This window comes from Jaculus jaculus, chromosome 1 (assembly GCF_020740685.1).
Source record: "Jaculus jaculus isolate mJacJac1 chromosome 1, mJacJac1.mat.Y.cur, whole genome shotgun sequence".
NCBI lineage: Eukaryota > Metazoa > Chordata > Mammalia > Rodentia > Dipodidae > Jaculus > Jaculus jaculus.
This window is the reverse complement of record NC_059102.1, coordinates 247966494-247993860: the sequence shown is the minus strand read 5'-3', so window position 1 is coordinate 247993860 and position 27367 is coordinate 247966494. Positions and strand designations below refer to the sequence as shown.

Below are 27367 nucleotides of genomic sequence, written 5' to 3'. Positions count from 1 at the left end.
GGGGCGGTGCCCCGGCCCGAGCGGTGGGTCCGCCCGCGGGCCCTGCGGTCCCTGCTCCCGGCGGCTGCTTCCCGGGCCGCGATCCTCCGTGGCCAGTCCCCTGCCTCTGGGCAAAGTCCACCTAGTCAATCCGCTGATCAGGTAAGACGATTGCGGAGTCCTCGGCTAGACGGACAGAGCCGTACAGTCATGACTTTCGGGGCTTGCGGATCTTTTGAGGCCGAAGGGACCCCAAGTGAAAGCTGCCAGACTTCAGTCGGTCCCTGGGCATCAATAGATCCTTGGGGATCAGAATATTCTGGAGTCCCTAGGGTTTGATGATCTAATCTTCCCTACTACTTAGCACTGAAAACATGGTGCAAGTTTGGCCGGAGGTATCCGAAACCCCAGAGTACACATGGCGTAAATTCAAGGAAAGACTTCAAGACTAGAAGACTTGGGAAAATAAACTGGCAAACGACGCGCTGCGTATAAAAATTTCAGGCACCTTGGAAACAAAACGGGTAACTTCGAAGAGGACGCACATTTTCCAACAACCCCTATGTCCTTTAGAAGCTGCGGAACTCAGTCAGGCCCACGCCTTTAATCCCAGCATTTGCGAAGCAGAGGTAGGAGGATCACTATGAGTTCCAGGCCACCCTGATACATAGTGCATTCCATGTTAGCCTTGGCTACAGTGGGACCCTACCTCGTAAAAATAAAAACGAGGAAGAAGCAATTGCGGAGTTCCAGCCCAACCTAAATTGCCCGGGAGTTAGCCAGGGCTGCTGGCCAGGGTTCTAACAAGCTGCAACCCCTCAGGCAGTTAGTCCCCAAACCCAAGAGTTTTGTTTTTTTTTTTTTTTTTGGTCTTCTAGTCAGTCCCGGGAAGCGCCAGGGACATCAGCCTGGAGGAAAGGCAGTGAGGGAGACGCCCCTCTCTGGACGGTTCCACCTAAGCCACGCCTCCACCCCTTTTCTGATTGGCTTCATGAAAGCTCCCTCCTTATTAATGTTATTAATCACTCTAGTAACTGGCAGGAAAGGGGCAGAAATCCCAGCTGGGGAAATGTATGAAAGAGGATCCCCAGGCTTGCTGGCTAGCTAGTCTAACCTGATAGCTCAGCTCTAGATTCAGTGAGAGACCCTGTCTCATAAAAGAACATGGAGGGCTGGAGCGATGATGGCTCAGCGGTTAAAGGTGCTTGTTTGCAAAGCTTAATAGCCTGGGTTCCATTCCCCAATACCACGTAAAGTCAGATGCACACAAAGACACATGCACCTGAAGTTCGTTTGCAGTAACACAAAGCCTTGGTGTGCCTCTCAGTGTCCTCTTCCCTCCCTCCTTCCCTCCCTTCCTCTCCTCTCTCTCTCTCTCTCTCTCTCTCTCTCCCTCTCTCTCTCAAATAAAAATAAAAAATAACGTGGAGACCTGGAGAGATGGCCCAGCAGTTAAAGCTGCAAGCCTGATGGCCCAGGGTTAGATTCCCCAATAACCATGTAAAGCCAGACACACGAAATGGCACATTCCAGGCTGGGGAAATGGCTTAGCCCTTAAGGCATTTGCCTTCCTTTGAAACCTAAGGACCTCAGTTCAATTCCCTAGGACCCACGTAAGCCAGATGCACAAGGCCCTGGTGCACCCATTCTCTCTTTCTGCCTCTTCCACTGTGTCTCAAATAACAGGGTTTTTTGTGGGGTTTTTTTTTTTTTTTGAGAGAGAGACTCTGCCCTCCACATATGGGCACACATACATGCACATGCACCTTCACACATGTGCCCACATACATATACATCAAAAAACTGGAAGAGGAGCACTCAGAAAACTGAGGCAAAAGGATCTCGAGTTCAAGACCTGAGATACCCAGCAAGACTATTTTGTGAAATATGCAAGTACTCATGAAAATGTTTTACCACTGAGCTCAACCATTTGAACAGATTTTGTTGTTGTTGTTTTTCAGGGGAGGGTCTCACTCTAGCCCAGGCTTACCTGGAATTCACTATATAGTCTCAGGGTGACCTTGAACTCACAGTGATACCTCTGCCTCCCAAGTGCACCACCATGCCCAGCTTTGAACAGGTATTTTTGCTCCTGGTCCACAAGCATTCCTATACCAGGTTTCAATATTTCCTCAATACTTTGGCCTTCCTGAGCCCAGGGAGTCACTGTTTCTCTCCAGGTAGTAACTATTGCAGAGGCTCTGGACCACCCAAGGCACACCATGGTGGAACTAGGAGAAAACCTGCCAGAGGAAGTGTTGGCGCTCGTCTTCAGCCTCCTGCCTCTCAGGGACCGCGCCGCTGCAGCTGGGGTCTGCAAGGCCTGGGCAACTGCTGCCACCAGCAGTGTCGTGTGGCACAACACAAGCATCAGGTGAGCTGACTTCTCTGCCTTCTGCCGACCATAATTTTTTCATAGTTGAAAAAATTAGTAACACTTATTATCCACCTACTGTAGCACCCCACACAGGCGAGGCAAGAGCTCTACTAAGCCAAATCCCCAGCCTCAGATCAGTGTTTATGTCTTACATATATTAACTCATTCAATCCTCACAAAACTTCATGTAGGCAGATAAATAGTAGTGTTTCCATTGTACAGACAGTAAAGTGAGGCTTAAATCACTTGGGGCAGGTCACTCAGCTAAGGCAAAATTTGGGGCTGGAGAGATGGCTTTGCAGTCAAGGCACTTGCCTGTGAAGCCTAAGGACCCAGGTTCGATTCCCCAGTTCCCACGTAAGCAAGATGCACAAGGGACCCATGCATCTGGAGAGTTTGTAGTTGCTAGAGGCCCTGGCATCGTGCCTGTTCTCTTTCTCATGAATTCATAAAAAAATAAATAAAAAGTTAGGGTGTAGTGGCACATGCCTTTAATCCCAGCACTCAGGGGCAGAAGTAGGAGGATTGCCATGGGTTCGGGGCCACCCTGAGACTACATAGTGAATTCCAAGTAAGCTAGAGTGAGACCCTACCTTGAAAAGCAAATAAAATAAAAAGATTAATTTTTTTGTTTGAGAGTGACAGACAGAGAGAGAAAGAGGCAGATATATAGAGAGAATGGGTGAGCCAGGGCCTCCAGCCACTGCAAACGAACTCCAGACTTGTGCATCTGGCTAATGTGGGTCCTGAGTAGTCAAGCCTCGAACCGGGGTCCTTAAGCTTCACAGGCATGTGTTTAGCCGCTAAGCCATCTCTCCAGCTCCTAAAAACGGTTTTTTTTTTCGAGGTAGGGTCTCACCCTAGCCCAGGCTAACCTGGAATTCACTATGTAGTCACAGGGTGGTCTCAAACTCATGGCGATCCTCCTACCTCTGCCACCTGAGTGCTGGGATTAAAGGCGTGCGCCACCACTCCCGGCAAAAACGATTTTTTTTAAAGTCAGAATTTAAATCCAGCAGTCCGGAGGCCTGGCACCACCTCCTTAGAGACTACTGAGAAAGTCTTGTTTTTGAAATACCATTGGCCCTCCATTCCAGGGTTTCAACCTGAGGCAGAAGCTACTTAAGTCTTCTAAAGGATTTGGTTGGGAATCTCTTCCATTAGAGACTGCCTTGGGACTGAGGCATAATTTTCACAGAGGTGTTTGCATTAAGGAAAAGAAATACTAAGAGCAGGTAGAGAGAGAACCCAAGCGTTTTGAGGGGACATAAAGGTTGTTTTTTTTTTTTTTTTCCTGGTGACATCACCAATACCTTTCTGTATCCATCTAACTTAAGTTGTGATTGTGAACTGGAAAGCATGCTACCACCACATCTGTCCACCTGCCTGGACCACGTTCACAACCTACGGCTTGAATGTGAACCGTCCTGTAAACGGAGCAGGCAGGCTGCCATTGAGCTGCTGACCATGATGGCTGGCCGAGCTCCAGGGCTTCGAGGCCTGCGTTTGGAATGCCGTGGAGAGAAACCTCTCTTCGATGCGGGCCGCGACATCCTGGGCGCAGTGAGTGCCGTTTGCAGGACCGCGAGCAAGCTGAGTCACCTAGACCTCCGGCGCTTGCCTTTCACGCTGGACGACGCGCTGGTGCTGCAAGCTGCACACGGCTGTCCCGAGCTCCGGAGTCTTTTCCTGGATAACCATACGCTCGTGAACGGCGTGCAGCCCGGCTCCGTACTCGAGCTTCTGAAGGCTTGCCCGCACCTTCGCGCCCTTGGACTGCACCTGTCCAGTGTGTCACGCGCCGTCCTCGAGGCGTTGGCCGCTCCAGATCGCGCGCCTTTTGAACTCCTGGCCTTGCGGTGCGCGTGCCCTGAAGATGCTCGTGCGTCCCCGCCGCCGGATGAAGCTTGGGCGGCCTTGAGGTGCCGGCACCCAGAGTTGGCGGTGGAGCTGGAGCTGGAGCCTGCCCTTTCTGAAGACAACGTGACTCGTATCCTGCAGCCAGCGGTGCCGGTGGCTGTGCTGCGTCTCAACCTCTCGGGTGACACCGTAGGGCCGGTGCGCATCGCTGCGCGCCACTATGCGGCAACCCTGCGCACGCTCGAGGTGCGCGCCTCGCGCTCCCGGGAGCTGGACGCTGCGCTGGAGGAGCTGGCGGCGTGCTGCGCGGGCTTACGCGAAATCCACTGCTTCTGCGTGGTGAGAGCCTCGGTACTGGACGCCTTCCGCGAGCGCTGTCCGCGCTTGCGCAGCTACACGCTCAAACTAAAGCGCGAGCCGCATCCCTGGCGGCCCACGCTCTTGCGGTGATTGCCCAAACCCACGGCTCCAGGACTGTGCAGGCCCGAGGCCTCTAAGACTCGGAAGCGAGTTGCTCAGGCGCGCCCCAGCTGCTACCCGTATCCTACTTTTGAGATTCTGTTGCCTCCTGCGCTTCTTGGGGATTAAGGGCAGTGGGGTGACATCTGAACCAATCAGAACGCCGGGAGTCCACTAAGTTCTCTCAACCTCTGCAAGCGCCAATTGTGTCTCGGCCCGTACTGGGGTCCCCCACCCCTCTGCGGTCCTCCGAGGCCCAGACTGGGGAGGGGAGCATAAAAACGGGCCAAGTGTCAGAGGTTAGTGTGCATTAAATAAAGTCTGTGGTAACCCAGCATCTTGTTCTGGAGTTGGGTTGGTTTGGAGGGGAGGACGGGGGCAGCGCTGAGGCCGGAGCAGAAGTAGAAAGATGAAGAAGGGAACCTTTGTACTGATGTGACTGCGGGAAGTCAAGGAAGGGGCATTCCACACCCACTCCCCAGCGTTATTTCTGCTGGAGAGAGCCAGCTTCACTCACCACCCTTCCTATCTGCCAAACATTGCTCGGGCTTCACGATGTCCAGTCACCTGTCTTCCAGGACTTTGTCAGCCCACACTATCCCACCACACACGGGCCATTTCTCCCAAACAACATAGAAGGGCTAAAACTGAAAAGGATGAGACTCGAACCTGGGTTCCCTTTCGCTCTCCATCACCACGACTCCCCCTCCCCCCCACCACCCGCATAACGGATTCGGCCAGCTCTTTCCGTCTGCTGGTGCCAGGGCGGCTGTCCGAGCCCCGCCCTGCGGGTTCGCACGTGGCCCCCGCCTGACCCGGCGCCCAGGGGCGGAGTAGGGCGGGGCGGGCGGCAAACGCAGCACTTTCGCGGCTTTGACAAGCCCGCAGCAGCCTGGCTGGATCGCTGCGCGGGGCCGAGACTGCGCCATGCAGGAAGCGCCAGCTGCGCTGCCCACAGAGCCTGGCCCCAGCCCCGTACCCGCCTTCCTCGGCAAGCTATGGGCGCTGGTGGGCGACCCCGGCACGGACCACCTGATCCGCTGGAGCCCGGTGAGGGCTGGGCCCCCCCCAATTCCCACAGTGGTCCCCGGGGTCCCTCCGCGTCATTGAATCCATGCCCACCCAGCCCCCGCCTGGGACTGGGCTGCGGGTTCACCTTGGAGGGGGTTGTGAGATGTGGATGAGGTTTCTTCCTCTGGGGCAAAGGAAGAGTCCTAGAGCCCCAAGGACATAGGTAATTTTTGTTCTCACCCCATCCACAGATCGGAAAACAGGCCCAGGAAGGCAAGGGAAGGTTTGGCTCTGGCTCTGGCTCAGGGTCACTTAGCGGGTCTGGGGCCGGTCCAAAGTAGAACCTGGGTTGGCTTCGGCTACTCCTTTCTGAGATCCGAGTGTGGGTTGGGCTAGAGGTAGGGACTCACTGCGTTCGCCTCAGGCCAGGCCTCCTATAGTTCTGGCCTGGCCTGGTCCCATCTTCTAATAAGCTGCAAACCTGGACCCCAGTGTGAGTGAGTGTGCCCGCGCTCCGGAGCGCGGGCCTAGCCGTGAGTGGGCACCACTCACCGAGTCTGGTCTCCACCCGCTCGGTGGGCGGGCGTCGTTCTTGGTAGAGTGGGACCAGCTTTCTCGTAAGCGATCAGAGCCGCTTCGCCAAGGAAGTGCTGCCCCAGTATTTCAAGCACAGCAACATGGCGAGCTTTGTACGCCAACTCAACATGTGTGAGTCCTTGAGCCAGGCGGGTAGCGGGTGTGGGTGACACGGTGCAGAGGATGGAGCAACTCACACCCCCACACTTCACTCCCTAGATGGTTTTCGGAAAGTAGTGAGCATTGAGCAGGGTGGCCTGCTCAGGCCAGAGCGTGACCACGTCGAGTTCCAGCATCCAAGCTTTGTGCGTGGCCGCGAGCAGCTACTGGAGCGAGTGCGCCGCAAGGTGGGGTTAAACTACAGGGATGAGGAAACACTAGTTGGGTGTCGGCACTACCAGTAATGTTCTGTGTGCCCCTGTCCCAATGGTGCTTCTCACCTGCAGGTGCCAGCGCTGCGTGGCGATGATGGTCGCTGGCGTTCTGAAGACTTGGGTCGACTGCTGGGAGAAGTGCAGACTTTGCGGGGAGTGCAAGAGAGCACCGAGGCGAGACTGCGGGAGCTCAGACAGTGAGGGAACCGGGAAGGAGGGGTGGGACTCTGGGTGAGGGGATATTGGCCACCAAGGGCAAGAGCAATCTTTTCCTCTCTTGGGGTTTGGAACCTCCATCCAGGTAAACAGGGCCAGCTGGGAAACTTTAGTCTCTACAGGATGGGTGTCCATCCTCGTGGTCTGAGGCCTGGCCCCGCCATTCTGTGTGTGCATAGTTTGGGGAGGTGGGGGCCGGAGGGGGGAGTGACTAGGCAAACTCTCCTATGCCTCAGCGTCCTCCTGCTCTTTCCCTCAGGCAGAACGAGATTTTGTGGCGAGAGGTGGTGGCACTGAGGCAGAGCCACGGGCAGCAGCACCGGGTCATCGGCAAGGTGTACCTCTTCCCACCCTCACTTACCTCACCCTCTCCTGGACGCCCTAATCTCCACCCAGTCCTCCAGTATCCAAGCTAACCCCTTTCCTCAAACCGACTTAGAACTGCCTTTCTGGGGAGGGACTAATCCAAAGTATGAAATAACTTTTAACTTTCTTTTCAGCTAATCCAATGCCTCTTTGGGCCACTTCAGGCCGGGCCCAGCAACGCAGGAATAAAGAGGAAGCTGTGAGTGAGAAAGCCTGTGATGCTCACACCCACATCCCCACTTCCATGGCTCCTTCTTTTCAGCCAGGGAACCCTTCTTCTCCAGAAACTCTTTCACCAGAAATCTTCATTCCTTCCTCCATCTGGAACTTTCCCTTTCTACCCACAACTCCAGCATCCATTACCCCAACTTGCAGACACCTCTGCTCCAAGACTTTACTCACAAATTCCAACTCCAAAAGTAGGAATTCCCCTTCCTCCCCCAAACACCTCAATAGCAGAGGGCTTGGGGCTCAAACCATGTTCTCTCCCTCCCTCCCCTCTCTACCCTCAAAGGGCCCCCATCTCTGGGGGAGCCCCTTCCACTCCAGCATGTGACTGGTACCCTGGCAACAGGCCTCAGCTCTGCTGACTTAGCTACTGGGGCCTGAGGGAGGGAGGGAGGGAGAGAGGGAGGTGCAGGCTGAGGGGCATGGGAGCTGAACCAGCTCACCCCCACCCACCCTGGTCACTCTGTACAGGTCCCTGATGCTGGATGAGGGGAGCTCCTGCCCAACATCTACTAAATTCAATGCCTGCTCCCTACCTGGTGCCTTCCTGCAGGACCCCTACTTTATCCAGTCGGTAGGTTCTTTTTTTTTCCCTCCCCTTCTCCCTGTGGCAAAGCTGGGATTATGAGGAGCCTGTTTCTTTTCTCCATTGTCCCAGAAAAAAATGAGAGCTACTCTTCCCAAAAGCCAGATCCAGGCCACCCAGTAGGGACTAAGCCTTCCTCCTCAACCCTGCCCCTTAGACCTGGTCCTGGTGGATGCTGGTTAGGATCTTCCTATAGCTAGAGGTCAAGGGCTGGGCCAAGCCTTCTACTTACAGCCCCTGCCAGAGACTACTTTGGGCCTTAGCCCTCACAGGGCCAGGGGCCCCATCATCTCTGACATCCCAGAAGACTCTCCGTCCCCTGAAGGGCCCAGGCTTTCTCCCTCCAGTGGTGGCAGAAGGTAAGTGGGACCAAGACTGTCTTCTGGGGACCCTATAGGGAAAGGCCTGGTAGCCCAGAGCTCTCTGGGGGTGGGGGAGAGGTCAGTGCCAGGGTCTGGTTGAAGCTTTTCTCTGGTGCAGGGAGAAGGGCCTGGCACTGCTCAAAGAAGAGCCGGCCAGTCCAGGGGGGGATGGCGAGGCCGGGCTGGCCCTGGCCCCAAACGAGTGTGACTTCTGCGTGACAGCCCCCCCACCGCTGCCTGTGGCTGTAGTGCAAGCCATCCTGGAAGGGAAAGGGAGCTTCAGCCCCGAGGGGCCCAGGAGTGCCCACCAGCCTGAATCAAGGGAGCCAAGGGAGGTGCCTGACAGGTGAGCAGAGCCCATTTTTTATGGTGAACACTGTGGGCCACTATTACAGATAGACTCATATATGCTGGTCCATAAAACTTACTGTCATGTCTGTCCTTTAGTGGCTAAGGTGGGCCACTGGGCATTTGACTCTATGACCCTAACTTGATTTCTCAGCATGTACTCCAAGGAGCATCCAAATCTTTTGGAAAATGGAAACTCCAAGTTAGGTCAATCAGCACCTCTTGGGTAACACTCAGGCATCTATAGTTTAAATGAACTCACCAGAGTAATTATAATGTACACAGTAGTTTAAGAATCGCTGTTGCCATCCATGGTGGCATACGCCTTTAATCCCAGCATTAGGAGGTAGAGAGGTAGTAGGATTGTTATGGATCTCAGACCAGTCTGAGGCTACACAGTGAATTCCAGGTCAGCCTGGGCTAGCATGAGACCCTAACTCAAAATACCAAAAAGTAAATAAATTAATAAATGAATCACTGGTAGTTAAGCTTATGGTACAGGCTTGCATTACCAACTACTTGGGAAGCCAAAACAGGAAAACCATAAATGCAAGGCCTGCCTTGGTAAGACACTGTCTCAAAAATAAAATGAAAAAAGTGGTAGAGTACCTGCCTACCCAGCATACTCAAGGCCCTATGTTCAACCTCCAGTTTGGAAACAAAATACAAATAAATAGGGGCTGAAGAGATGGCTTAGCAGTTAAGGTGCTTGCTTGCTAAGCCTAAGGACCCAGGTGCAATTCCCCAGTACCCACGAAAAGCCAGATATATATGGCGATGCAAGTGTCTGGACTTTGTTTGCAATCATTAAAGGCCCTGTCATAGCTTCTCACATTCATTTTCTCTCCCTCCCTCCCCCCTCCCTTCTTCTTTTTCTCTCTCAAATAAATAAATAGTATTTTTAAAAAGATGTCCTTTGAGTACTCTGGTGGCTGAGATAGAAGATTTCAGTGTATTTTAGGTCATCAAGGGCTGCATAGCAAGACCTTGTCTCACCCTCTTCCCCAAAGGGAGCAAGAAAGAGAAAGAGGGAGAGGAAGCAAACAAGCCTCTTTATTGGGGGTGGTTGAGTGAAAGTGTCTCCTAGCATTTCCTAGATGTTGGAGGACTTAACCCTTGATGATCTAAGTTCTTAGGAACCCAAAAAGGAGGTAGGTATTCCAGGCCAACAGCAGTTCTTTGTGCACAGGGGACCTCTGGGCCTGGAGCGAGGGAATCGGAGCCCAGAGAGTCTGCTGCCTCCAATGCTATTCCGGCCTCCTGAAACTGTGGAACCTGCAGCACCCCTTGATGTGAGTTGTCCTTTGGCCAGGACAACAACATAAGACATGTTGGGATCTAGCAGTTTGTGAAGCCTGGGAAGGTGCCATTAACCTGGTATCTCCCCAGGTGCTGGGCCCCAACCTCCAAGGGCGAGAATGGACCCTAATGGACTTGGACATGGAGCTCTCCCTGGTAAGATGGGAGTAGGAAGGGCCATGCCCTTTGGCCCATGGCCGGAGGATTGTCTGAGTGACATCCCAGATCTTCTAAGCTACTGGGCTCCCTCTTCAGCTACCTCCTGGGGTTCTTCCATACAGATGCAGCCCTTGGTTCCTGAGAGGGGTGAGACTGGGCTGGCTGTCAAGGAGTTGCATTCTCCTGGTGCAGGTAATAGTAGCAGGGACTCAGAACCTGGATCATGAATGGGCTGACCTACCATGATAAAAAGGGTGGGCTGGGTAGCATGGGTTCTTCAGGGGAAAAAAAAAAGTGGGTTGGGCTGCCCTACCTCTGGAGCCACTCATACCACCATATTGGGTGAGAAGGAGGGGGAAGTTGACTGATGTTTATGTCTAGAGCAATAGTCACATTGGTATGCTCTTGCCTTGCAAACATGAAGACCCGAGTTCAATTCCTAGTACCCACATAAATGCTGGGGTGGTGGAGTATACCCGGTGTGTCCCAGCACTGAGGAAGTGGAGACTGGGAAGATCAACATCACTCAGTTTACTGGCCAGTTAGCTTAGCTTTTTTTTTTTTTTTTTTTTTTTGAGGTAGGGTCTCACGGTAGTCCAGGCTGACCTGGAATTCACTATGTAGTCTCAGAGTGGCCTTGAACTCATGGTGATCCGCCTACCTCTGACTCCTGAGTGCTGGGATTAAAGGTGTGTGCCACCATACCAGTATTTTTTGGTTTTTCAAGGTACGGTCTCCCTCTAGCCAATGTTGACCTGGAATTCACTATGTAGTCTCAGGCTGGCCTCAAACTCACAGTGATTCTCCTACCTTGGCCTCCCTAATACTTGGCATGAGCCACCATACCCAGCAAGATACCCTGTCTCAAAAAGACAGGGATTGTGTAAGTGAAGGCAACACTTGAGGATGACCTCTGGCCTCCTCACACACTCAGACCACCCCATGCACACAAACATTTTTTTAAAGAATGTTTTAGCCCAGTTGTGGTGGTTTATGCCTTTAATCCCAGCACTCAGGAGGCAAAAATAGTATTGCCATGAGTTCAAGGCCACCCTGAGATTACATAGTGCATTCCAGGTCAGCCTGGGCTAGAGTGAGACCATACCTGGAAAAAAATAATAATAATGTTTTAAAACAGGTTTGGTTGGTGATGCTTGCCTGCTAGCTCAGCATTTGGGAGGCTGAGGCAGCAGGATCATGAGTTCAAAGCCATTCTGGACTACACAGCCAGATTCTGTCTAAAAATATAATAAAATATAAATAATAAAGCCAGGTGTGGTGGCGCACGCCTTTAATCCCAGCACTTGGGAGGCAGAGGTAGGAGGATTGCTGTGAGTTAGAGGCCACCCTGAGACTACATAGTGAATTCCAGGTCAGCCTGAGCTAGAGTGAGCCCGTACCTCGGGAAAAAAAAAAAAAAATATATATATATATTTATATACACACACACATGCACACATACATACACATATATAAAATTTCATCCTGAAGAAGTCATAAATTAGGCTTGGGCTCTCCTTTTGAAGAAAAGAGGGGAGCAGCTAGCCTGAACACAGCCCACTCATTCTAGGGAAAGACCACACGCTGGGGACCCCCCTCCTGCTGGATGTCCAGACGGATTTGGGAGGGGCAGCCCTTGCTGTGCCTGGGGCTTTAGCCATTTACAACACCTCTGAGAGCCGGGCCCTCTACCTGGACCCAAATACCAGTCCCTCATCCCCCTGAGACCTCACATCTCTGAAAAGGGACCAGCTCGCAGTGGCACACCTTTAGGGTTCCTGGCATCCCTGGAGGAGTAAGCAACGCCTCCAGTATTCGGCAGCCTCTCTCCACTACCCCAGCGAGTTCTGCACATAAACTGCAACTTTTTTCTCTGTTTCTGGTCTCTTTTCTCTGTCGACCAGGGATCACAAAAGTCAGGGGCGGGGGCAACTTTGCGTCCATAGTTCAGATATTAGAGCTTTCTTGGAACAGCTCATGAGAGTGGCGGTGCTTAGGAGCCAACGCCTAGCTCTCCTTCCATCCGGATTCAGGGCTGCCGAGGGCCACTACCACCTCCAGGAAGCAGGGGTTTCTAGGCTACATCCAGCTCCGCAATACGTGCATGTTGTGATCCTGGGCAAGCTGGTCCCCTTCTCAAAACTTCATCCATACTAGAGGGGAGGACTCGAGAGAGGACAAATGAAAAGCAACTGGCACTGGACAGACCCAGAGTGGGAGGCAGACATGTGGGACCGCGTGCCTAACTAGCCCCCCGACTCGAGTCCCGATGTTCCCCAGGAGGAAAGGGCGAAATAGCGGACGGCGTGTCCGAGGTGCTGGGCTTCTGCGGTCGCGTCCCAATGCCAGGGAAGCACCCCCTCCCTCCCCCCATTCCCAGCAGCCCTGGCCGCCCCGCCCCCGCGGCAGCTGCTGCATCCGTCCCCACCCCGCCCGGCCCTTTCTGCACTGTCATGTCCTGCCCCAGGAGTGGGGCCACCCGAAACGCTCTGGACTGCGAGCTCTACCTACTCCACCAGCGGGGAAGGGAAGGGAAACAGATTAGACAGAATCGCGCCTCATCCCCAGCAGCTGCGAGCAGGTCTGTGAGTCCCGCCCTTCCGCAAGACTGAAGCTCGGGGACTGGGTGGAGGGGCGAACAAGAGAGCCTTGCGGTCGCGCACGCGCAAAGGCTCCCGCAGAGCCTACCCACCTTAGCTTCCCAGCAACAAAGCCTGCCCAGCATGCTGGAGACCTTGGACCAGACTCCGTACCACGCATCCCCGTCTGGAGCTCTGGGAAGCATCTAAGCTTGTCCTTGATAAACTGGCTGGGCATTAACTTTGGTGTTCACCTGGGAGCTGTGATAGCCTCAAAGGGAGGGTCCTTTGGGTCTCTACACCCCAGACAGGATAAAAGGGCAGGGCGTGAGCTAACATAAACCAACTAGCACGAAAACAAGTTAGGGGTCAGGTGTGGTGGTGCACGCGTTTAATCCCAGCACACGGGAGGCAGACGTAGGAGGATCACTATGAGTTCCGGGTCAGCCTAGGCTAGAGTGAAGCCCTAGGGGGTAGACGGGGGAGAAAAACACTACATCCTCCCTTTCTGTGTTTGGCCAGAATAAGTGCTCCCCTACCATGGGTGATGGTGGGTGACAGACTTTGGAAACCTCGGTGAAAAGATTATTCTGTGCACACAGCAGTCGTGACTACACAGTAATGATGACTAGGGCCCACAGAAGGAACCACCTTCAATACTCAGGACTTGAGACGGAGTTGGGGAGACATTTGAGTCTTGCAGTCTGGGACCATAGAGTGGAGGGAAGAGAAGGCTATTCCAAGCCTATGGAACTGTATCAGGAAAGGCTGGGGCCGAAGGGGGTTCTAAGACTGAGTGATGGACAGAAAGGGTGGAGGGTCAGGGGCTGAAATAGCCCGAGTAGATAGCTTGGATTTTCTCTGATGGGCAATGGGAACAGAAGATAGGTGGCTGGACCTAGGATTCTATTTTTTTAGACCTCATTATATAGTTCAAGCTGAAACAGATCAGATTCTAATTCCACCGCATCTCTGAGCCTATCTTCTCATCTGTAAAAAATATGCACAATAAATTCTATTCAGAGGCACTGTTTCTGATGGTGAGGTGATGGTGGGGTTAAAGGGCAGGAGTTGATGGAAACTCACTGCACAGTATGTCACAGATGAAACATGAAGGGAGATAGAGGAATAGAAGTGCTTCTAGTCTTTGCTCAGTGGCCTAGGGGAAGGGCTGGTGGAAGAGGACCCAGGGTGTGAAATGACATTAGAAGGAACTGAGAAAGACCTGGGAAGCAAGAGATAATGGTTAGAAGCCAGTGGTTCAGGAAGAGTAGAACAGAGACATTTAAAGCACAAGAGACTAGAGGGATGCTATGTGGGGTAAGCAAGGCTAAGGGAAGAGAAATGTCCTGACATTTTTAAAAGATTTATTGTTTATTTATTTATTAGAGACAGAGAAGGAGAGAGAGAGAGAATGGGCATGCCAGGGCCTCTAGCCACTGCAAATGAACTCCAGACACATGTACCACCATGTGCATCTGGCTTACATGGAACCTGGAGAATTGAACCTGGGTCCTTAGGCTTCACAGGCATGTGCCTTAACCTCTCCAGCCCACTTTTTAAAAAAAAAACATTTTTTGTTTATTTTTATTTATTTGAAAGTGACAGACACAGAGAGAAAGAGGCAGATAGAGAGAAAGAATGGGCACGCCAGGGCCTCCAGCCACTGCAAACGAACTCCAGACGTATGCGCCCCCTTGTGCATCTAGCTAACGTGGGTCCTGGGGAATCAAGCCTTGAACTGGGATCCTTAGGCTTCACAGGCAAGTGCTTAACTGCTAAGCCACCTCTCTAGCCCTATTTAAAAAAATTTTTTTTGAGGTAGTGTCCCCTCTACTCCAGGCTAACCTGGAATTCACTATGTAATCTCAGGCTGGCATTGAACTCACAGCAATTGATCCTCTTACCTCTGCTGGAATCAAAGGCATGTACCACCACACCTGGCTGCTTTTTTAATTAAAATGTTTTACTTATTTGGTGGGGTGCGTGGGCACACCAGGGCTTCCAGCCACTGCAAAGGAACTCCAGACACATGATCTTGTGTATCTGGCTTACATGGGAACTGGGGGATTGAACCTGAGTCCTTAGGCTTCACAAGCAAGTGCCTTAACTGCTAAGCCATCATTTCTCCAGCCCCATTTTTGCTTCTTTCGTTTTTGTTTTTCAAGGTAGAGTCTCACTCTAGCCTAGACTGACCTGGAATTCACTATGTGGTCTCAGACTGCTTCAAACTCACAGCAATCTGCCCTCTACTCCAACTTCTGGGATTAAAGGTGTGCACCACCTGGTTCTCCCATTTTTGCTTATTTCTACCAGAAGCCATGCTGTATGGATCAGTAGTTCTTAGTAATGGACAGAGCAATTTATACCTAGTGTCTACTGTCTGGTAGAGAGGCTCTCAAAATGGATGATTCATGGAGGGGAAACAGTAAAATTGAGCAAGCATTCCTTGATAGCTTTCCTGAACTGGATCTTGGACATGTCAAGATCAAGCAAAAGATAAATGTGAATCATTGTCAGGCTGGCAGGAAGACAGGGGGGTTTCTGGTGAACTAGAACTCAGGAGGATTCAGGGTCCCTGTTTAAGTACTAGGAAATCAAGAAGGACCACAAGACCATGTTGGGCTTGCAAGGTGGTGTTATAGTGAGGATGCACCGGTGAATGTTGGACCTCAGAGTGACTCAGGTAAGAAGAGCATGTGCTCCTCAGCACCTTGGGCTCTGGTGTAGATGGGACTGGATGAAAGATTAGGGAGGCAGGGAGCCTTGATCCAGGGTCCTGCAGGATTTAGGAAGGAGGTAAAAAGATGATAGAGGCCAGGTGTGATGGCCCACACCTTTAATCCCAGCACTGAAGAGGAAGAGCAGGAGGATCACTGTAAATTCGAGGCCAGCCTGAAACTACAGAGTGAGTGCCAGATTTGCCTGGGCTAGATTGAGACCCTACTTGGGGAAAGAAAACAAAAAGGTGAGGTCTAGAGAGACGGCTTAGAGGTTAAGGAGCTTGCCTGTGAAGCCTAAGGACCCAAGTTCTATTTCTCAGAACCCATGTAAGCCAGATACACAAGGTGGGGTATGTGTCTGGAGTTCGTTTGCAGTGGCTAGAGGCCCTAGCGCACCCATAATTTCTCTCGCTCTCTCTCTCTGCCTCTTTCTCTGTACTTAATGTAAAATAAATTTAAAAAATTTTAAGGTGAGAAATATTCAGTGACTAGGAAAAACGTGACTGCAAGGGGCCATCTCAGGATCAACCCCAGGTTCTTTTGCCTGTGAAGGTAATGAAGCAGGTTTGAGAAAGAGAGTTGTTAGATGGGATAAAATATACTGAGTTTGAACTGGTCGCCGGTATTTGAAGGCAAACTGCTGGGGCTCAGGAGGGAGGTCCTGGCTGGGAAGAACCGTCTGCTGACGTTTAGAGACAGGAGGAGGAGCCTGAGTAGACACTACTGAAGCAGTCGTGGGAGAGACCTGAGCTCCATATTTTGGCCTCCAGGTCCTGTGCTAAGGAGCCATCTGCACGCTGAGGTCAATGTGAACCTAGATCACAGCTACTGGCGGTTGCTGGGGTCTTGAAAGGAACGACAGGGGGTGGGAGAGCGCCAGCCCTAGCTATTTCTCATTTCTCGGGTGCAGCTGTGCCCATGGGCAACGCGCAGGAGAGACCCTCGGAGACCATTGACCGCCAGCGGAAACGCCTGGTGGAGTCGTTGCAGGCCGACTCCGGGCTACTGTTGGACGCGCTGGTGGCACGGGGCGTGCTCACCGGGCCCGAGTACGAGGCGCTGGATGCTCTGCCCGATGCGGAGCGCAGGGTACGCCGGCTGCTGCTGCTGGTGCAGAGCAAGGGCGAGGCCGCCTGCCAGGAGCTGCTGCGCTGTGCCCAGCAGACTGCGCGCGCGCCGGACCCCGCCTGGGACTGGCAGCACGTGGGACCTGGTGAGCTCTGCGGGGGAGGGGCCTGGGTGGGAGGGGGGCATGGGCAGGGAGTTATGCAAATAGTAAATTGTAAAAATAGGGCGGGACCTTCATCTCCCCTAGAAGCTGGAGGTAACTACAAAAGAGGTAAGTGGAGCCTGAAGTACCCTGTTTCCTCCCCAGGCTACCGGGACCGCACCTATGACCCTTCGTGTCCAGGCCACTGGACGCCTGAAGCACCCAGTTCGGGTCTCACATGTCCCGGGCTGCCCAGAGTTTCTTGTCAAGATGAGGCCGGGGGTTCTGAAGGCTCTGAGGCAGTACAGTCCAGAACCCCAGAGGAGCTAGAGCTGGAAGCTGAGGCCTCTGAAGAGGCAGAACCAGAACCCCAAATGGATCCGGAAATAGAGCCAGAACTGGAGCCTGATCCAGAACCGGAACCGGAGGCAGAACCAGAGCCTGATCCAGAACCAGAGCCGGAGCCCGACTTCCAGGAAGCTGAGGAGGATGAAGGTGTGAGGCCTAACCTGCTAGTCAGAGGACGTGGCCTGAGAAGTGGAGGCTGAGTCCCACTCCACTGATCATCTTCCCTTTTGTCTCCAGGTTCCTGAAGCCCAAGAGTGCTGACCTGTCCTTGCCTGCCCAAGCCCAAACTGGATAAGACCTGGGACTCTACCAAAGCTCGATCTGATACCATTTCCAGCTGGCCTGCTGGAAGTGAATAAACTCTATAGAGGGTTGGCCTGGGCCTAGCTCACTATTAATTCTGGCTAATTGCCCAGGAACTGAGGGTGGGTGCATGTGTGAGTCCCACTGATCTGGGCAGCCTTGTGCACCATCCCAGACCCCAACTCAAAGCCCCATTCCTCCTTTAATAGCCCATTTGTATTCCTGGAAATCTCCTACCCAGGTCTCTGACCCTACTCCACTGCTCTCTTCCCCACAGGACATTTCTCTTCCCTTAGCCTTGCTTACCCCACATAGCATCCCTCTAGTCTCTTGTGCTTTAAATGTCTCTGTTCTACTCTTCCTGAACCACTGGCTTCTAACCATTATCTCTTGCTTCCCAGGTCTTTCTCAGTTCCTTCTAATGTCATTTCACACCCTGGGTCCTCTTCCACCAGCCCTTCCCCTAGGCCACTGAGCAAAGACTAGAAGCACTTCTATTCCTCTATCTCCCTTCATGTTTCATCTGTCATTTGGGGACCTGTGTAGGCAACAGTCCCAACTCTATGGAAGCCTGAAGTACTAAGGGAAGGGGGATTTCTGTCGAATTAGAGGGGGCTAACAGCTTGCAGTCTTAAGAAGGGACCTGGGAAGGGGCTTGAGGAAACAGAGGCCACACACACAGTTGTAATTGCAGTTTTAATTGGCCTCCCTCTGAAGTGGAGCTCAGTGAGGGGGTCTAGCCAGTTACTGGTACACACAAGGGGCTCTATACATATTTATTAACTAAATGAACAAGAACTTTCCACCTGTTTCCAAGCTTCACAGATGGGAAGACTAAAGGCCAGGGTAGGAATGGGACTGGGTCAGTTTCTCACAGCTGAATCTGAAGTGAGCAATGAGCCAGCTCTGGATTCCTGTCCAAGAGGAGCTGAAGACTTAGGACAGCACACCCAGGGACCAGCTGCTCCGCAGGCTTCATCGTGGTTGCTCTCAGTCTATACCAACCCCTGCCAGGGACCAGCTGTGAGAGTGTGTCAGACAGGAGCAACCAAGATCAGTGGAGGGGGCTTGGGTAGAGTCAGAAGCTCTTAAGCTGGCTTATACAGACTGAAGCCCAGGGTGGGCACCTCTATGTGGACAATGAAAGGCAAGCTAAGAACAAATGGTATCTTCCAAAAGTGTCCTGTCCCTCCCTTCCACTGAACCTTCAGGAGCTGCTGCCTTTCAGCCCCATGAAGTAGAAGCGCATATATATGGAGGAAAATCCATGACCAGTGAGAGAGACACAATACTGGAACAGCAAGACCCAGCCCAGCTGGGTCTGCGAGCCTGGGTGAAAGCCAGGACCCCATGCTCAGGCTGTCACCTCAGAGGGGCTCCCAACCCCCACTGGACCCAGTGAGAGGTAGACTACATGAATGCTAAAAGAGCACCAATTGGCCAGGAGGGGAAAGGAGAGACTGGAGTACCAGACACCCAGAGCCATCTCATGCAAGTTTCTATTCCCAAACCACCCCATACCCCCAGTCACACACAGCTCCCTTCCTATCCCTAGGCCTTCTCTGTCCTGGAGTTTGCCTGACGTGCTGCCATTAGTTCACAGGCTAGCAAGAGACAAAAACCTATTGCCTCTCATCCTCACAGGATGCTCCTGGCCTCCCAACGTCCCCAAGAAACACCTAGGCTGCAGAAGCATAAAATAGCTTCATGTTCTGGGAGCTAATGTGAGGCCTATATCCAGGGCTTCTGCCTGCAGTGCTTAATCAAACTCAGTTGGGCAGCAGGCGACCTAGCTCTGCTTCATCCAGCCGGTTGGTGGCCATGATGTGTTCCAGCTGCTGCCTGTAGCGTCCCAAGTCCTGCATGAAGTGAGGCACGCGAGTATTATCTAGCACTCCATGGGGCCGCAGATGGTCCACATCTTCATAGGAGACCTACAAGGAAGAAGCTAAGCCCCAGGACTTGACAGACTTCCCTGACTCTCAAGCAACTAATCTCAGCTCTGCTGATGGCTCATGGCCATTTGCTCCAGGGATGGCTCCTCCCACTCCTGATCTACACCTATGTTAGGTACCTCCAAACGCTTTCTCTCAACACTTTCCTTTATCTCAGCCCTACAAGGCTACTCCTCTCCAGCCCAGCCTATCTATCCCCTTACCACCAAACCCGGGTCTCCAACTGATCCTTGGGTATCTAAGAAATGTCCCTACACCAACCACAAAGCATCTGAATGGCATCTGATACTAGCCCCACCTTCTCACAGTCACCTGGTCTGGTCCCAGGGAAGGGATCTGAGCTCTCAATGTCCCACCTAGAAAGTCCACTGAGATAAAACTGAGATAAAGGGGTTCACTCTCTGAAGTCTGCCCCTTCCTCTACAACCAAGGGCACTGTTTTGTTAGGGCAGTCCACCATCAATTCTGTAAGAGTGATGGGAAGGCTCCCTCTTCTTGCCCCTGTCTCCCCTTCTTAAGCCTTTTCTCAAGGTACCACCCACATTACATCTAGAGAGAGCTTTCTGGAAGCAGACATCTGTGCCACACCTTTGTTCAAAGCTTCTGCAGTCTCCTTTTGATGACATCTACTTTCCTTTCCTGTGTGGTACAGATCTCTAACACCAGGTGTTTGGTCCTGGGCCATTTCCCTCCCTCCTTCCTCAGGACTTTATTTTGGGGGGGAGGTTCTGAGGGGTAGGGTCTCATTATGACCCAGGCTGACCTGGAACTCATATGTAGTCTCAGTGTGGCCTCAAACTCACTCCTACCTCTGCCTCCCTAGTGCTGGGATTAAAGGTGTGCGCTGCCACACCTGGCTCCGTCAGTACTTCTTTCTTTCTTTTTTTTTTTTTTTTTTGAGGTAGGGTCTCACTCTAGCTCAGGCTGACCTGGAATTCATATGTAGTCTCAGTGTGGCCTCGAACTCACAGTGATCTTCCTACCTCTGCCTCCCTAGTGCTGGGATTAAAGGCGTGCACCACCACACCTGGCTCCCTCAGTACTTCTTGATGGCTCCTTTGGCCTGGAATGCTCACCTAGAATGTATCTATACATACACCTGCAGCCTGGGAAGCACCAGCTCTGGACTGCCAGCCTGTCATTTCCTCGTCTGCTTACTTCTACTCAAGTTCCTCCCACCCGACACCCAGGTCTTCCTCAAGCATGACTCAGGGGCCCAAGGAGAGGGGTAGTGCTAGCTGGGGTCTCTGCAAGACCACAGCCCCTCACCTTGCCCAGCGAGGTCAGCATTGGGAAATCAATAGTCCGGCGATGCCGCAGAATGCGCAAGATGCCATCCAGATACACCTGATCCTTGCTGAAACAGCCTGTGAGAACAGGAGCCATGAGGCCTCACCTCAAAGCCACCCCTTGCCCTGTCCCCCGCTGAGGCATTCTCCTGCTACTCTCACCTGGCTGAGAGGTATCCTTCTGTCCTCGCTTGGCACGCACACAGTACTCCCAGCGCACATCAGCGTCCTGCACATAGTGGGCCAGGTCCTGGAAGAGCTGGCGGAAGGACATGCGCGCAGCCCGGTGGATGGTGTAGTAGAGCAGGGCTGCGCGCCACAGGAAAGGCTGCTTGCGGAACAGCACGCTGTGCAGGCTGGCCAGGCCCTCCTCAGTGGGGTTGGCTGGCTTCAGACCATACTGCAGCCGTCCCTCAGCATTGTGCCAAGGCTGTCGCGAATTGTTCACACCCCGCAAGTAATGTGTACCTGTGAGGACAAAGGGTGGTGGCACTGGCCAGAATGTCTAGAAAACCCACCCCATGGACCTCTAGCAAGACTTAGATCCTCATCCCCCAAATTCATCTCACACAACTTTTCCCAATCCCTAGACAAACGCATACTCACCCAAAACAGACACTTGGTCCAGGGCGGGCCTCCCTCTCTGCCTGTCTCCCTGTTTCCTCCACCCCAACACATATTGCACCCTAGTCTTCCTAAGACTGACCACATGACACCCCACCCCAACACCCCCAGTGACCCCATCCACCATCTTGACAGTAACACAAATGCCCCAAGCAAAACCACTTCTTGCCCTAAGCGACAGGATTTCTGATTAGTAAGGACAGACAGAAAGGACAGTGATTACTGTCCTGTGTCTTCCTCGCCAGCCTGGCCTGTCCCCTCCCAAACTGAGCTCTGTGTGTCCTCCAGCAATTCTACTCCTAGGATCGGGCCCTCTACCCACCCTGGAGGGCCTGTGTGTTAGCTGTTCTGGTGGGACCCTCAGGGTTCTCTCTCTGGCCTATCTAGGCCTCAGCAGCCTGGCCCTCACTGTCAAGGGAAATGAGAGAAGAATTGGAGAGATACCCCACACAACCAAGCATGAGGGTGAGCCCAGAGAGTGGGCAGGCGTGTTCTGGCCTACCTCTGTGACCGAGAGGGAGGAAGTAACTGCTCAGGAATGAAAGGGTCTGTCCTCCTCCAAACGGAAGTGGGGAGAAACAAAGGAGGGAGTTACTGGGACCCCACAATGCCCCACCCAGCTCTCAGCCCCTTCTCATCCCTACCCACTCATGCACCATCCACCCCTACCCACAGCCTGACCTATCTCATGCCGCAGCATGCCCTCCAGCCAATACTGACGGGCTCCAGTCAAGTTGATGGCCAGTGTGGGTCGGCTGTTCTCCACCATCATCACTGCCTGGGACAGCAGGTCCTCACTCAGCTGCACCACAACCTGCAGGTGGCAGCGCTATGAGCCATGGCTATCAGCTGTGGGGGGGGGGGCACTGGGCAGACAGGGCCTCTAATGCCACATTGCAAGCCCAGCTGAACACTGGCCAGGATACCCACCCTTCACCACCTCTGGTTAGAGCCAGTTCCCACCTCCCTGGAGTGGTGGGGTGGAGGGTCTACATCCAGAGTTACAACTGGCCAGATGTGGAGCTGGGCTTGGGACTTCCCACAAGGCAGACTGATTTGGGGCATGAAAAAGAGAGGTCTTGCAGACAGGAAAAGCTTACCTCCCCAACGCAGCCCTCCTTCTGCATGTATCTGCGCACAATGGACCAAATCTGGCACTTGGTCAGCAGCTGGCCCCCAGTAGTGGCCTCAAAGTGTTCATAGGTGCCAAACTTCTCCAGAACAGCCTCAATGATGCCAACTGCCTGTACACAGGGCCACAGTGACTAGTCAGGCTAGGCCCCTTGGGTGGTCAGGGCCAGGGTGAGATGGGCAGGCTGGACTGACCTGATGAATGAACTGTCCAGAGGCCTCCTGGTACTTTTCCAGCACAGTCGTGGGCATGGGTTCCTGGTACTCAAACTGTGGATTGTAGGTATAACGAGACTGGAAGAACTTCTCCCGTTCATGGTCCATGTTGATTGGCCGCAGGGCCACCAACATGCAGGGACTCTTGTTGGTACCATTGCCTGTATCCCTTCGGGTCTTAGCAATGTGAGGCAAGGAGGCTGCAGGACGCAGGGTGCCCCCACTTGGGTCTCGTCCTCGTCCCAGTAGGGCGGGATTCTGGGTGCCATGCCCCCGCCGGCCAGCACTATTTACAGTGTGGGTGCTCTCACTGCGACGCATGTGGGTGTGCGGGCCCAAGTGCAGCTTTGAGAAGGTCTGCCACACAGGCTGAGGCTGTAGAGCCGAGGGGACTGCCAGAGCCAAGGGCATAGCCAAGGACTGAGACCAGGAGTGCAAGGATAGCCCATTTCTTTCTGAGGACTTCAGCCTATGACGCTGGGGTGGGGGACTGGCAGGTGGGCTTGGGGGTGCCCGCTCATACACCTGAGCCCCTGAGTCCAACACCATTCTGTCCTGAGGATCACATCCAGCTGAGTCACTCCAATTCCCCACACTGTAGACCTCTGGGGACACAGAACGTGGAGACCAGCATGAGTGGGTGTGGTCTGAGGAGGAGCAAGCCCTGGGTAATGTGCCACATTACCCAGGGTTTGCTGCCAGGAATCTGAGAAGCTGTCCCGACCCCAGTGCCCATTTCTTCCAGCAGGCTTACTGCAGCAGCCTACACTGAGGCAAAGCAAGAAGTTTTATAGACCTACCTAAATAGTGCTTACTGGATTTCCTCAGCCGACGAGCTCTCTGAAGAACACGGACTGAGCCCTACTCATGGTTCTAATTTCTATGTCCAGCACTCACCCCAGTCTGGGAGTTGGCCGAGTGCAGCTGCAGTTGCCTGAATTAGACCATAGTTCAGGATGGGGGATGCAGAGTACAGATGGTATCCTCTCATCCCCTGGCACCTAGCTCTACCCTCACCCTCCTGCCCATTTGGCATCAGTTTGAATGCTTCAAAGCACCTTGTTTATGCTAGCCTCCACCTAAAATACCCTCTCTCTCCTGTGGGCCATCTGTTCAAATTCAAATTGGAACCGGATTTCGGAAAACAGAGGGAACCTGTAGCAAATCTAAACTAGTCCCTCATCCTGTGTCCCCTAACTGAGGCATCTTCCGGAGTCATCCAATGCCAATGTCAGAGCATTCACCCGTGGACTCTGCCAGGCAGGGCTCAGTGCAATCCAGCCTCTCTCCAGAGACTGACTGGAGGTTCCAGCCTCTGAGATCCCTTGCCTGCTCAGGGACTCACTTCCAGCATTTCTCTTCTCTCCATATCATCAGCCCCATCCTTTCTACTGTATTCTTTCTATCAGTACAAACACATGCTACTATTTCTTCCTCTTAAAAAACAAAACATGGGCTGGATAGATGGCTTATTGGTTAAGGCACTTGTCTGCAAGGACAAAGGACCCAGGTTTGATTCCCCAGTACTCACATAAGCCAGATACACAGGTGGCACATATGTCTGGAGTTTGTTTGCAGTGGCTGAAGGCCTTGGTGCACCCATTCTCTCCCTTCCTCTCTCTCAAGTAAATAAACAAATATTTAAAAAAAAAAAACACAAGTCTGGAGAAATGGCTTAGAAGTTAAGGTGCTAGCCTGCAAAGCCTAAGAACCTAGGTTCAACTTCCCAGAACCCACATAAGCCAGATGCACATGGTGAGGCATGTGTTTGGAGCTCGTTTGCAGTGGCAGGAGGCCTTGGCACACCCACTCTCTCCTGCTTCTCTCTTATATAAATAAACAAAAAATATCTTAAAAATAAAAAATTAGCTGGGCATGGTGGCATACACCTTTAATCCCAGCACTTGGGAGGCAGAAGTAAGAGGATCACCATGAGTTCGAGGCCATCCTGAGACTACATGGTGCATCCCAGGGCAGCCTGGGCTAGAGTGAGACCCTACCTCAAAAAACAAAAAACAAACATGTGGTGATGCATGCCTTTAATTCTAGCACTCTGGAGGCAATAGTAGGAGGATTGCTGTGAGTTCCGAGCCAGCCTGGTACTACAGCCTGGGCTAGAATGAGACTCTACTTCAAAACGCCAAAAAAAAAGAAAAGAAAGAAAAAGGACAATGAATTCAGGATAGCCTGGGCTACATAGACTTAGTCTAAAAAAGTTTTTTAGGGCTGGAGAGATGGCTTAGCGGTTAAGCGCTTGCCTGTGAAGCCTAAGGACCCCGATTCGAGGCTCGGTTCCCCAGGTCCCACGTTAGCCAGATGCACAAGGGGGCGCACGCGTCTGGAGTTCGTTTGCAGAGGCTGGAAGCCCTGGCTCGCCCATTCTCTCTCTCTCCCTCTGTCTGTCTTTCTCTCTGTGTCTGTCACTCTCAAATAAATAAATAAATAAGTTTTTTAGGGCTGGAGGAATGTCTTAGCGGTTAAGGAATTTGCCTGCAAAGCCAAAGGATCCAGGTTCAATTCCCCAGGACCCACGTTAGCTAGATGCACAAGGGGGGCACATGCATCTGGAGTTTCATTTGCAGTGGCTGGAGGCCCTGGCATGCCCATTCTCTCCCTCTCTCTCTCTCCCTCTTTCTCTGTCCAATAAATGAAATGAAATAGTTTTTTTTAAAAAAAAAAAAAAAAAGAGGGAGAGAGAAGAGAATTGGGACAAAAGAGATGGCTCAGCAGTTTAAGGCACTTGCTTGCAAAACTTGCTGACCTAGGTTGGATTACCCAGTACCCATATAAAGCCAGATACATAAAGTGGCACATGCATCTGGAGTTTCTTTGCAGTGGCAAGAGGCCCTGGCACACCCATTCCCGCTCTTTCTCTGCTTGCAAGTAAGTAAATAAAAATATTGTTTTTAGCCGATGTGATAGCACATGCCTTTAGTCCCAGCTCTTGGGAAGCAGAGGAGGCGGATTGCTGAGAGTTTGACACCACCCTAAGATTACATAGTGAATTTCAAGTCAGCCTGGGCTAGAGTGAAACCCTATCTCAAAAAAATATATACATATATCTTAAAGAGAGAGAAGCCAGGCATGGTGGCACACACCTTTAATCCCAGCACTTGGAAGGCAGAGGTAGGTGGACTGCTGTGACTTCAAGGCCAGCCTGAAAGTACATAACTAATTCCAGGTCAGCCTGAGCTAGAAAGAGACACAACCTTGAAAAGACAATTAAAAAATAAATAAGAACTTAAAAAGATAAAGAAAATATAAGACACAACAGAAAGCAAGCAAGAAAGTAAGAAAATAAATCCATCCTGACACACTTCTATAAAACAGTAAATCTCCTCCCCTTCTCTCCTGGAACTGTGGTTTGTTTTTTTTTTGTTTGTTTGTTTGTTTTCCTGTAGCAGTTATCACCATCCAACATGCACTGCAGCTAACTTTGTATAGTATAGTTGATGGTTAATTATGTTTTCTCCTTTCCAGGCTCACTATTGTGTTCCCAGTGCCTAACCCAGGCCACCTGCTCAATGAATGAATCGGAGTCTTGCTTCTAGGAACTAGAATCAATCCTTCCTGTCACTCCCCATGTAGCATCTAGACTTGATCTTCCTCCCCTGAGCCCTCTTCCACCTTGCCTAATCACCAGCTGCTTGAAAACGATTTCAGGCTTCTTTCCCCTCAACTAACTGTACACTTCCCTGGACTTCTTCTAACTGTACTCCAGATCTCTATGCAAGCCAATTCTTCTATTTCTCCTCCTTTCATTTCACCTACCTCCTTGCAATTTCCAGAATAGACCTGTTTCACATTTTGGGTCCTTCTGCCAAGAATGCATTGGCCAATGTCTCCCTACAGCAAATTCTTAACCATCTTTCCAGGCTCGGTTTAGGCCTTACCTTTTCTGGGAAGGCATCTAAAGGGTCCCAGTGTCTTGATGGCTTCTTTACTGCCCTAGGCTGTTGGAGCCTAGGTCCAAACTCACCCACCATGCCCTGAACTCCCTCCCTGAGGCCAGGTACGGGTCTGATTCACCAGCTATTTCCCACTCATCACTGGACACAGTCTGAATGAAGGCAAGGAGGTGGAGGCACCCCTACTGCTGAAGGCAGGGTCTGATGACAAATGAGAAGATGTGGCCCGTGCCAACAAGAATCACTCCCCGACACCCAAGAAATTAATGTGGAAGAAGAGCCAATGGATACTGAGAGATCTGGAAGGGGCGTGCCCTGAGGCCACAAGGGGCGTGGGATAGGGCGTGCCCGGTGGAGGGCGGGGCTAGAAGACAATGGAGTGGAGGGTTCTCGGATAAATCCGGAGAGGTCGCACCCCGCACCTAGCCTTGGTCTTTGGAGTGGGAGAGGGGTTCGGTCTGCGTGCCGCGGCCCCACCTGTTCGCTCCTCTCTTGCTGTCCACGGTTCCCGCTCCTCAAAGCCGGTCACCCGGCGGCCAGCCCGTGGGAGCCGGCGCCAGTGACGCACGCCCTCGGACGCGCGCACGCTCGCGAGGAGACGCGCCGACCACGTCAGCCTCGGCGGCTGCCTTCTAAGCCCATTGTGGGCGGAGCCGTGCAGGGCCGAGAGGGCGGTGCCCGCCGCCTCGCCGCTCCCCCGGGCGGGGTGGCGTCCTAGACCGCCCCTCCCCGCCAGTCTCTCCGCCGCTGGAGCGATTTCGCCCGACGCTGTCAAGGCGGCGGAGTAGCCCCTCCTCGTCGGACCCACGTGGAGGCTCGGGGGCGTGATCTGAGCGTCCCGCGGGAGCCTACGTTCTGCAGGACGCAGCTCACGTAGAGGG

General features: G+C 52.6%; 4 protein-coding genes across 14 annotated transcripts; 3 read left to right on the top strand and 1 right to left on the bottom strand.

The window, feature by feature from the left end:
* Positions 1–27: 27 nt before the first annotated feature.
* Fbxl8 (F-box and leucine rich repeat protein 8) lies at positions 28–5009 on the top strand. Of its 5 annotated transcripts, XM_045130710.1 has the most exons (4): positions 28–141; positions 344–503; positions 2160–2353; positions 3694–5009. In XM_045130710.1, exons 3-4 carry the CDS (start codon positions 2202–2204, stop codon positions 4664–4666), a joined length of 1125 nt encoding a protein of 374 aa, XP_044986645.1. In that variant the 5' UTR covers positions 28–141; positions 344–503; positions 2160–2201; the 3' UTR covers positions 4667–5009. The 5 variants fall into 5 exon arrangements, with proteins under 5 accessions (XP_044986645.1, XP_044986659.1, XP_044986654.1 ...); XM_045130724.1 differs by lacking the exon at positions 344–503 and having other exon boundaries at positions 42–141; XM_045130719.1 differs by lacking the exon at positions 28–141 and having other exon boundaries at positions 244–503.
* A 593-nt stretch (positions 5010–5602) lies between these two features.
* On the top strand, positions 5603–12074 carry Hsf4 (heat shock transcription factor 4). 3 transcript variants are annotated; one of them, XM_004661710.2, is made up of 13 exons: positions 5603–5725; positions 6286–6394; positions 6482–6609; positions 6709–6833; positions 7112–7187; positions 7353–7417; positions 7918–8020; positions 8267–8391; positions 8513–8740; positions 9932–10034; positions 10132–10197; positions 10323–10392; positions 11771–12074. In XM_004661710.2, exons 1-13 carry the CDS (start codon positions 5603–5605, stop codon positions 11923–11925), a joined length of 1476 nt encoding a protein of 491 aa, XP_004661767.2. In that variant the 3' UTR covers positions 11926–12074. The 3 variants fall into 3 exon arrangements, with proteins under 3 accessions (XP_004661767.2, XP_004661768.2, XP_004661769.2); XM_004661711.2 differs by having other exon boundaries at positions 8253–8391; positions 8617–8740; XM_004661712.2 differs by lacking the exon at positions 6286–6394 and having other exon boundaries at positions 5674–5725.
* A 563-nt stretch (positions 12075–12637) lies between these two features.
* Nol3 (nucleolar protein 3) lies at positions 12638–17442 on the top strand. Its single transcript, XM_004661569.2, has 4 exons — positions 12638–12781; positions 16413–16715; positions 16878–17207; positions 17298–17442. Exons 2-4 carry the CDS (start codon positions 16421–16423, stop codon positions 17303–17305), a joined length of 633 nt encoding a protein of 210 aa, XP_004661626.1. The 5' UTR covers positions 12638–12781; positions 16413–16420; the 3' UTR covers positions 17306–17442.
* Positions 17443–18045: 603 nt separating this feature from the next.
* Kiaa0895l (KIAA0895 like) lies at positions 18046–27091 on the bottom strand. 5 transcript variants are annotated; one of them, XM_045153742.1, is made up of 9 exons: positions 26964–27027; positions 26472–26687; positions 23379–23512; positions 22558–23183; positions 22332–22475; positions 21913–22045; positions 20770–21075; positions 20588–20685; positions 18046–19297 (listed from the first exon to the last, which is right to left on the bottom strand). In XM_045153742.1, the coding sequence occupies exons 4-9, from the start codon at positions 23125–23127 to the stop codon at positions 19133–19135; spliced, it is 1416 nt and encodes a 471-aa protein (XP_045009677.1). In that variant the 5' UTR covers positions 23128–23183; positions 23379–23512; positions 26472–26687; positions 26964–27027; the 3' UTR covers positions 18046–19132. The 5 variants fall into 5 exon arrangements, with proteins under 5 accessions (XP_045009677.1, XP_045009678.1, XP_045009679.1 ...); XM_045153743.1 differs by lacking the exon at positions 26472–26687 and having other exon boundaries at positions 26964–27045; XM_045153744.1 differs by lacking the exon at positions 26964–27027 and having other exon boundaries at positions 18046–19222.
* Between the last annotated feature and the right edge of the window lie 276 nt (positions 27092–27367).

Bases quoted from the DNA above. Each gene is read 5' to 3' on its own strand.
- Hsf4 (XM_004661710.2), top strand. From the start codon at position 5,603: ATGCAGGAAGCGCCAGCTGCGCTGCCCACAGAGCCTGGCCCCAGCCCC. The intron at 5,726-6,285 runs GTGAGGGCTGGG...CGTTCTTGGTAG, and splicing joins ACCTGATCCGCTGGAGCCCG to AGTGGGACCAGCTTTCTCGT. The intron at 6,610-6,708 runs GTGGGGTTAAAC...TCTCACCTGCAG, and splicing joins TGGAGCGAGTGCGCCGCAAG to GTGCCAGCGCTGCGTGGCGA.
- Fbxl8 (XM_045130707.1), top strand. The intron at 2,354-3,693 runs GTGAGCTGACTT...ATCTAACTTAAG, and splicing joins TGGCACAACACAAGCATCAG to TTGTGATTGTGAACTGGAAA.
- Nol3 (XM_004661569.2), top strand. From the start codon at position 16,421: ATGGGCAACGCGCAGGAGAGACCCTCGGAGACCATTGACCGCCAGCGG. The intron at 16,716-16,877 runs GTGAGCTCTGCG...TTTCCTCCCCAG, and splicing joins CTGGCAGCACGTGGGACCTG to GCTACCGGGACCGCACCTAT.
- Kiaa0895l (XM_004661709.2), bottom strand. From the start codon at position 23,127: ATGGTGTTGGACTCAGGGGCTCAGGTGTATGAGCGGGCACCCCCAAGC. The intron at 21,076-21,912 runs GTCAGGCTGTGG...TTGTCCTCACAG, and splicing joins CATGCTGCGGCATGAGATAG to GTACACATTACTTGCGGGGT. The intron at 20,686-20,769 runs GTGAGAGTAGCA...CTGTTCTCACAG, and splicing joins GAAGGATACCTCTCAGCCAG to GCTGTTTCAGCAAGGATCAG.